The sequence below is a fragment of the Bidens hawaiensis genome, unplaced genomic scaffold (genome assembly GCF_021521415.1).
Source record: "Bidens hawaiensis isolate Kalapana, Puna unplaced genomic scaffold, B.hawaiensis_p1.1 tig00044294_1, whole genome shotgun sequence".
Classification (NCBI taxonomy): Eukaryota; Viridiplantae; Streptophyta; class Magnoliopsida; order Asterales; family Asteraceae; genus Bidens; species Bidens hawaiensis.
This window is the reverse complement of record NW_027497877.1, coordinates 146,051-156,587: the sequence shown is the minus strand read 5'-3', so window position 1 is coordinate 156,587 and position 10,537 is coordinate 146,051. Positions and strand designations below refer to the sequence as shown.

At 32.2% G+C, this 10,537-nt stretch overlaps 1 protein-coding gene across 2 annotated transcripts; it reads left to right on the top strand.

Annotated features, from left to right (window-relative positions):
• The first annotated feature begins 3,638 nt into the window (after nt 1-3,638).
• LOC143594898 (epoxide hydrolase 2-like) lies at nt 3,639-10,514 on the top strand. 2 transcript variants are annotated; one of them, XM_077074088.1, is made up of 3 exons: nt 3,639-4,127; nt 9,818-10,053; nt 10,248-10,514. In XM_077074088.1, the coding sequence occupies exons 1-3, from the start codon at nt 3,663-3,665 to the stop codon at nt 10,492-10,494; spliced, it is 948 nt and encodes a 315-aa protein (XP_076930203.1). In that variant the 5' UTR covers nt 3,639-3,662; the 3' UTR covers nt 10,495-10,514. The 2 variants fall into 2 exon arrangements, with proteins under 2 accessions (XP_076930203.1, XP_076930202.1); XM_077074087.1 differs by having other exon boundaries at nt 10,236-10,514.
• The last annotated feature ends 23 nt before the right edge of the window (nt 10,515-10,537 follow it).

Genomic DNA, 10,537 nt, shown 5'->3' with positions numbered 1-10,537 from the left:
AAATTATTTTTCTTAATTTTTACTATTTTTTCAATTTTTTTAAAAAATAATTTTCAATGTCAAACAATTAAAAAAAAACCTACATAACATGCTACTAGGTAAAATATCTAAGATTACAACGCAAATAAAACTTTAGTTACCTAATTTGAACAAAATATTTTATTAGTGACCTAGTTGGAACAATTTCAAAACTTGATTACTATTCTATAGAGTAATGAGTAATCCCTTTGAATAAACATTACTTGATGACACATTTTATTAAGATAAATTAACTGAAATGTCTAATAACCCTGATTCTAAGGCATTGACATATAAGTCGAGCAAAAGTCTCATTAACCAAGATCCACACCTTGATGTACTCTCTTACTAATACGAAAGTTACGTAACCGCCTACACTTTCATAAAGTTACGTATCCGTCTACACTTTCTTGATCGATTTTACGGGAAGTAAGCAAGAGAAAATTGAAAAGATAAAGTTTAAGGGATAATACGAATCAAAATTAAGTAACCAAAATTCAAGATTTGGTGACTTGTAGATGTACTCTATTTTGAGCCCACCACTTGGCTTAATTCCATACAAGTTTGGCCACGGAGCATTAATATTAGCTCCCTAAGAGTCTTAACACCATTCTCTATAGACTTTTAAGGGGCGATAAGAAGGGTTTTAAAGCCCCAACATTATAGAGGGGCGCTATTGGGGTTGGGCAGCAATGTGAAGACCGGCACTAATTTATATATAGATGGTATCATGCTTTCTCTCTCTCTCTCTCTCTCTCTCTCTCTCATACACACATACATGTGTATGTATTGGGGCGGTAAAAGGGCTTTAAATCACAACGGGACATTATGAAGAAAGGTTTCAAAGTCCTGTTTCCTACGTGGCTATGACGTGAAGGGGCTTTAAAGCCCCTCCATAGTGTACAGCCTAAGAATGACAACTCCATGAATCTTTTGTTTTTTTTCTTAAATAAATAAAAATATATTTAACCTATCACACTATTTCCTTAAGTATTGTTATCATTTTATTGAAAGATGCATTTAGATTAATTGCATGCCCTCTCAAATGTGAAAACTATCTCCATTTAAAAAATATAGTATCGACATATTCGCGACAAAACTCGAATACATATATTACATTTAATAATTATGTAGTAAGTTAAATGTGTCGCGACTCTAATTATTTTCATATTACTACTAATAATAATTGTTATATTAGTAAGTAGTAACAATAATCATAATAATAATCAAATTAACAATATAATATAATAATAGTTATAAGAACCAACCTGAACCCAATTTGCTAGGGCTGTCAATTTATGACACGGACCTGTTAACACGACACGACACGGGTTTTAACAGGTTTGGGTTTGAGCTTAACATGTTTCGTGTCTTAAACAGGTCGACATGTTTAAGACATGTTTAAATTCGTGTCCTAACAGGTTAAAGACCTGTTAACCTGTTAGTAACCCGTGTAGATTTTTATTTTAAAAAATAAATATATATACACTCCCAAAGTCTTAAACATAAAGTCATATTTACAAACGGCATGCCATTAACGCCCACCAGAACCCTATATTATGTTTTTTATGGATGTTATGCATTGCTTATATGGTTTTTTGTTTAAAGCATACTATGGATTTGCCGTATTTTGTTTCAAGCATGTTATGGATTTGTGGTTTTTTTGTTTCAAATATGTTATAGATTATCTATTAATTAAGAGTTTTATGCTCGTTTTGAATATTTTGGTTTCGTTACACATGTATTATTCATTGTGTCTTTAAAAGGGTCCTTAACATGTCTTAACATGTTAACCTGTTACTAAACAGGTTCGTGTTCGTGTTTGGAAAAAATGACACGATTAGTTATCGTGTCGTGTTCGTGTTTAGCACAACATGTCATCGTGTCTTATCGTGTCGTGTCTTATCGTGTCCGACATGTTATGACAGCTCTACAATTTGCCTCAACGGTTGGGCTTACAAATGGATCATAATTCTTAAACACAAAGAATTCATTAAACATGTAGCCAAATCTTACATTACATAGTTAATGGCATTTATACCCGAGGCTACTTATCTCTTTCAAAACATAAGTCTGAATGAGTCAAACAAAAAATACATAAATAAACCGTAGGTCGGTATACCAGTATTCCGCCAGATAGCCTCGCCTCATATCCACCCATGCCAAGCCAACTCATACATGCTAACCTGATTTGTGACTTTGCGTACTAAAAAAGTATCACACATTCATACAACGTGGGTACAAACATTTCTTGCTTACCTTATTGTATTATACGTCTTAAGTCAATAGGTCTATTTTATCTAAATCTACTATCGTACCGTTTGATGATCGTCGACATCCCTGAAAGATTAATATTGATAAAGGTTTAAAGTTTAAAATGTTTGAGTTTGAGTCGAATTACTTTATTTAATTAGGAATATGTTTTCATTATTTTTATTAATTTATCTGGTTTCTTAGCTTGAGTCTAATTAGGTTTCTTGGTGAGCAAGTCATAGTTTTAGTATATATAGATGGTTTAGGGTCATTGTATTTTGTGTGGTTTTCGTTCTTAATAATATTGAAAGAGTCGTGAAGAATTCTCATAAAATATTGGTGTTGTTCGTGACTTCGTGTTGCTCGATCCAGACAATCCCTTCCCATTACAGTATTATTACACATTAATCGTACAATTGTGGGTAAACCACAACTCATTCACTTATACCCATAGAATTATAAATAGCCTGACATATATGCTAATATAAGAGGCTAAGTAGATCTAAATCGTTCACTGACTTATATATCATTCTACTCATATTCATTCATCCTTATCATTCGTTAACATTCATACATCTTAAGCTCACTCTTACCAATATGCATCATCCTAACAAACATGCAGAAAAAGAGGATCTTGGTCTGTTGGCTTTCGATCTAAGCAAGGTCTTTTGTCTACCCAAACCCTTGAATGACTACACAAGGTCCATGTAAAAAACTAATCAACTTTCATGATATGCTAGAACTTCAAAGTAATCGCTCCTCAAGAGTTCTTGCTTTATTAGGGGGTCCCGCATGCTCAACTAATCGCTTGACCAAGTTCTAGCATGTCCTAAAACCTACCATCACCATTCACCAAGTAATCGCATGGCCTAGTGTGATTACTTGTATTTAGGCGAGAACTAGTTTAATTGAGCGATAACCGCGATATGCGAGAACTAAGCATTTGATAACTCTTTTATTTATTAATAGCTCCAGATGCTACATTATATAATAATAATAATAATAATAATAATAATAATAATAAAAGCTTCTTATGAACGTTTTTAAGTCATTTTCATTAAACACAAATACGTCATAAACTAGAGTTTTTTTTACGCATTTTCAACAAAAAAAAAAAAAAAGTCATTTTCTAGCATTGAAATGTCTTAAATAAAAATCCGAAAAAGTTAACATAAGTACTTCACTTTATACACATTTCTATATATGCCTTGTGCATTTGACCATCTTTTTCACCATATTATTAACTTTGCACTTCCTCAACATCCCACGCCCACGCCCACGCCCACGCCCTGGCCCTCGCCCTCGCCCTCGCCCATCCCACAAAAATCAGACCCATACACCCCTTCGAACCCAGTGTTCACCCAACCATCATCTACAACACCAAAACCAACATGGACAAAATACAACATAACAACATCAAAGTAAACGGCATCAATATGCACGTAGCCGAGATCGGAGAAGGCCCCGCGGTGCTTTTCGTCCACGGCTTCCCCGAACTATGGTACACTTGGCGTCACCAGATGTTGTTCATATCCTCCAAAGGCTTCCGTGCCATCGCACCCGACCTTCGTGGGTTCGGTGACACGGAAGCACCATCTTCTACCACAAGTTACACCGCGCTTCACATAGTAGGAGACCTTGTGTCCTTGCTAGACCATTTTGGTTTGGACAAGGTTTACTTGGTTGGTCATGACTGGGGTGCTATTATATCATGGTACATGTGTTTGTTTAGGCCTGACCGGATCAAGGCTTTGGTGAACATGAGCGTTGTATGTACTCGTAGGAGTCCATCAGTCACACCAGTGGAGCAGATGCGACAGATTTATGGAGACGATTTCTACGTTTGCAGATTCCAGGTGAATATTTCTTCCTTATTCTATGAGTCTGAGTTCAAACTAAAAGTCAGCTTCAAATATATATAATTAATTAAACTTAATTATAGAGGGTAATATATAGAGGGTATTTTGTTTCCGGTTGTCAAATCTTCTCGTTCGATAATATTGTGGTTATATTCGCTTACTATTATCAAGAAGATGAGAGAGATTATTGAGGCGATTATTTGTATTGCTTCATGGAGTATTTGAATGTTTCGAAATGAAGAGGTTTTCGGTCACCTGAAAGCCAAAAAAGAGAATTTCTTTGATTCTATTATTTTCTTGTATTTCTATGGTGCTCTAGTTATAGTGTTAAATTTTCTAGTGGCTATCCGGATAGAGTTGATAAAAAGTTCTCTTCTTAATATGTTAATGTTTTTGTTTTGACCCAGCTAGCTATTGGCTAACAGCCGGATTTATGGTCTAAAAAATTTGTGTCTTGGAAAAAAAGGTACGAGTAATTATATATAGCTAGCATATGACAAATTTGTGAGCTCAAAATTCTTTTTGTGTATTTCTTTTCAAGTTTTGTATCGATAGTAACAAGTCATATGTTAAATATATAATAACAATATAATAGATGTTAGGGTTGAGTTATTCTACAAATACCAACAAAAATGAGAAGTATAAGAAGTCATAGTTGATTGATGTGTGTCAAGTGGGGACCAAAGGTAAATGGGTATAAAAGTAATAGTACATATTTTCTCTCTCCATATACAAGTCAAATGTCAATTCCTCCATCATTTTATAACGTCAATAACTTTTTCATATGATATTAGTTTTAAAAACAAAAATCACCATAATAACAAGCATTTTTTTATCTTTAATATGAGTATGACTTTGTTATATAAAAATTAAAAAAAAAATACGTCATTATGTCTTTTCGTCATTGTGTCTTTCTGTTTGTCACTGTGCTTTTTTCGTCATTGTGTATTTCAAATAATCATTGTGTTTTTTTAAATGCTAATAATATGGTCGTGTAATAATAATACGTAAATATAATGATAAAATAACAAATTATCTAATACATAAGACACATGGATGAATACATATTACACAATTACATGAAACGTAAAACACAATGATGAATACATATAACACAATGGCTTAAAACGTAAAACACAATGGTGAATACATATAACACAATGACCTAAACCGTAAAACACAATGAAAACTACATACTACGCAATGATATGAACGTAATACACAATAACTAAAACACAATGATAAATAGAAAGACAAATGATGAGCACAAAGACACAATGACAAACAAAAATACACAATAACATAATCTTTGTTTTAATTGTTATCTTTAATATGAGTATAAACACAATGACCAAAATTTATAACACAATGCATAGAAAAATCAAAATAAACAACCAATAACACAGTATAAAAAACTCACTAAACTTTTTTATTTTTATATAACAATATGATACTCGTATTAAAGATAAAAAACGCTTGTTATTATGGAGAAATTTTTTAAAAAAAATAACGTTGCATGAAAAAACTATAGACGTTTTAAAATGATATGGGAATTGACATATGACTTGCATGTGGAAAGAGAAAGTCAACAAAAGTTGGTTATTACCTTTATGCCCTTCTTATCAATTTATTTTCTTAAATTAATCTCCACAATTTAAATCTAAGATCAATGGATTAGATTTCTTCTCAATCTTATCATTTTTATTGTCCTTTGTATTTTAAGTTTATCTAGATATTATTACTTAATAAAATCAATTTAGGTTATGTTTGTTTTTGTTTAAAAGGTCTGCAAAGGGCTTACGTCTGCAGGCGCGCAGACATAAGCTTATGAAGATTGTTTGTTTTTGAAAAAAAAAAGATCTAAAAAATGTTTTTATGCTCTTAAAAAATAAACTATTGTTCAACTTCTTCACATCCTATCAATACCCAATATCCAACACCACCACCCACCATGCACCACCACCACCCACCACCACCGTCCATCACCACCACCACCCACCGTCGGCCACAACCACCGTCCACTACCACCACCCACCTCCTGACATCACCACTGTCTACCACCTACCACCACCCACCCACCCACCGTCACCTACCACCACCACCACCACCATCGTCCATCACCACCACCAGCCACCGTCGACCACAACCATCGTCCACTACCACCACCGCCACTACCCATCGTCGGCCACCATCACCGTCCACTACCACCACCACCGTCCGCTAGCCACCACACTTGTCCATCACCACCACCCACCGTCCACCACCACCGTTCACCGCCTACCACAATCGTCTGCCACCAATGTTCCACCACCACCCACTTCCACAGTTTGTACACCACCACCCACTTCCACAGTTCGTATACCACCACCAATTATTTTAACAGTGTATAGGCGTTAAATAAATTCTGTCTACTGTGATATGTATGATAGGCAACTAATTTTCAGCTTATGCAGACGATATCCAGTTTTTATAAAACAAACATATTATATTTTCATAATGCAGACCTTCAGACCACATCTTCAGTTGCAGACATAAAATCAGAATGCAGACAGTTTTTGTCTTTAAAAACAAACAGCACCTCAATAATACCTTATTGTTTTAATATTTATTATTTGATAGGTCCATCTTCCATCTTCAGCTATTATGATTAGCATTTTGGTGCTATATTTAATTAAAACTATATAGCTAGGTTGTGAATATAACATTTATATAATTCTTACCCCGTACTATTAATTATCAAATATAACTTTTTAAATATAAATTTAGCTTTTTTAAATCAAGCTTTAGTCGATCTTGAATATTTCTTAAACCTAGTCCGTGAGCCTACGAATCACAAAGCCTCAAACTATGAGATAGTTGAGTCTTATATTCATGTAATTTTGTTTTTTGGTTGTTTAATTAATTTTTTCTAACTAGATCTGTAAATTTTATAAACTTTTGTCATTCAGAAAATATATATACACATTTATATTGTAATTAGCATCCAAGTATTTTTCACTTTAAACTATAAAATTTTCTTTTATCATTTCTTTTAACATTTTTTCATCACCATTCTGTCATCAATATGCCACCAAGAACTTATGTACTTGTAACTTGTTAAGTGGTGTCTGAAATTGCTTATTTTAAGTCTAAAGGGATGTTTTTTTCAAAAGGACTTGCTAACTTATGACTTGGGTTAAGATAAAATAAAAACTGATTTTAGTTGAGAAAACTCTAGAAACTTATTATCAATAGCATGTTTTTAATTAAAGTTTCAATCTTATGGTTCACGATTAAAATTAATAAAATGTAAAGGTAAAATACAATTTTTTCTCTCTTCTAAAAATATATATAAAAGTTAGTAAAAAATATAAAAAATAGCAAAACATTTTTTTTAGTGTTTTGTATTAAATGTAACAAAATATATTAAATATGTAAAACAAAAAAAAAAACGATGTTACATAGGATTTTTACGGGTTTTCTCAACTCAAATGGGTTTTCATTCTATAAATTGCCCTTTTGACTTTTTTAAAATGAGTTTTTAAAAAAGTGTTTGGATTAACTTATGTTGTAGGAAAACGGATAATTATCAACATTCTTTTTAAAAAAGTAGTTGAGTTTGAGGGTTGTAATGGTAATTAATAATAAGTTATAAGGAGGTTTAAAAAGTCACCATCTCGTAACTCATCGAAGTCAACTTATTTACACTATTTCATAAGTTGAAACAAAAAATCGTTATGAGTTTACTAAACAATTTATTAACTTATTAACTTTTTAGAAAAGTTAATAAGTTATAAAGAGGTAAAATAAGCAATCCAACCACACCGTTAAAATTTCCATATTAATGATTTACTTTTATTTGTGGTGTGTCCCTTTACAAGTTAGTTAGAAGATTGTGAGTTTAATTCTTATAAGTATAAAGTAAGGGTCAACCTATTCTACAAATGTAAGATAAAAATGAAAATTATAAAAAGGATTTGTAGGAGAAAAAAAACTGTAAAAAAAAGAATGACAAAAATTAATAAAAATATCTTAACTTAATATATAATAAAAAACAAAAAATATAAAAACACAAAAATGTTTCCGTCGCTTCCTTGTTGGAAAAAAAAAGAAAACCTACTTGAAAAAGAATTATTGTATTTTTGTACGATAAAGAATTATTGTATCATTTATCTATGCGTGTGTCTCAATATAGGAATTGAATACACCTGGATCAAATATAAAAAGAGAAAGATGTGCAGTGACATTTCCGTAATTACTAGAATAGCATAATTACACAACAACATAATTTCAACTAGCGTAATTATTATTATTATGTTGTAGTTTACAAGTAACATAATAATTGTTAAGCTAGTTGTAAAACTATAGTGTAATTTGTAAACTATATATGGCATAATTATAATTATGCTACTTGTTTTTTGAGTTATTGCCTAATTAAGGTATTCACGTAATTACCAAATTACCACTATGTGATTTTCTCCCCTTTTTGCTCGGGACTTATATTTCTTTTAATTTCTAATCTCTCATCTCATTCATTCTAGTTATCTATAGATTATGAGTTAAAACCATTTGTCAATTGGGTTATAACATAGTGTGGATTTTATTCATTATTGAGTCAAGTACCATTTTCATACCTGAGATTTGACCAACTATGCAACTTCAGTAACTTTTTTAAATTTATTGCAAATAAACACCTAAGGCTTCCAAAATCGTGCTATTTTCCACTTTTTTATCAGAAATAAACGAACGAAGCCACTTTTTTTAATAAAATAGTTCGGTTCGTTTACTTTTTTGTTAAAAAAAAGTGGTTCGGTTCGTTTATTTTTGCTAAAAAAAAGTGGCTAGATCCATTTATTTTTGTTAAATGAAGTGGTTTGGTTTGTTTGTTTTTAAAGTAGTTTGGTTAATTTATTTGTAAATAGAGGCTTCTTATGCATTTGACCCGAATTCACGGGTTTGGGTCTCATCAAATCCAGATAACCCTTAAACGGGTTATAACATCTCATAATATTAAAAATTAATTTCACCAAAATATTTGATATAAAAATCCTATAAAATAGGGATAATACTAAAAATTAATATCCAATTTATTTTTTTAAATATATTATTTATATTAAGAAACAATTTTATAGTAGGAAAAATAAGCGGGTTATGGGTCTCACCAAACTTAGATAGTTTTTAAGCAGGTTATAACATCTCATTTATTTGTGAAACTCTTTCATCATCAAATCCTAAATATATTATTAACTTTCTTACAATAAATAAAATTAATATCCAAAAATTATATAAATATTATAAACGAAAAATGAAAACAACCCCCATAATATGGAAATGGATAAAACCTAATAATATATATTTTAGGCTTAATGTTATACAAAAATGTTACACGTGGTACACATGCACTAGTAACATTTGTTGCACCATGTCAAAACAGTTTGTTTACTACAGAACTAGGAATGGGCAACCAATTTGTTATTCATAATTCGTTTGAAATCGGCTCCAAAAATGCATGATTAAATTAAGTTCAATCGATTCGAGCTAGTAATAATCTTATACGCATAAAAATATAAAATTTGACGCGTTTTCTTACTAACTACAAATTATGAACTTACCAATTTGATCAGATAACATATTACACAAGCAACTAATTCATAAGTAAGTCTTCTTCATTACCCAAGGTCTGTGATTAGTGCAAATGGTGTTTACAGGAAATTGGGTGGGAGGAAGAGTTTGCAAAAGTGGATACCAAAAAGCTACTGGCCTCATTTTATTTCAAAAGAGTTCCAACTCCCCCAAAGATGCCTAAAGACTTTGCAAATTCTTTTAACCCACCTCCATACACCTTACCTTCATGGTTTACCGAAGAAGAACTCGAGTACTTCGCATCCAAGTATCGTGCTACTGGATTCACAGGACCATTCAATTATTATCGATGTTTTGATCTGTACGTAAACTACTCAAAATTTAATTGTTCTAGCTTGTAGTTTGATCAGGGGACGGTCAAGAGGGTCCGTTGACCCTCTAGTCCACAAAATTCTACAGTTTTTATATATAAAAGCTGGATTTTTTTTTAGATATAACCCTTTGACTAAGAATTTTTGGTTCCGCCATCGTATTGATTAGTAGTTTGGATTGCAGAAATTGGGAGCTATGTGCAGCGTGGACGGGATCCAAGATTATGGTGCCAGTGAAATTCATTGTTGGCGACATAGATTTGATGTACAACATTCCCGGAACAAAAGAATACATACATGGTGGCGGATTTAAGGAATTAGTGCCGCAACTGGAAGAAGTGGTGGTGATGGAAGGAGTTGGCCACTTCATCAATCAAGAGAAGCCGCAAGAGATCAACAATCATATCTACGACTTCATTACCAAGTTCTAAGCTCTACTCGTTGAGTCAAAATGTGTGTCTGTACTGTGTGAGT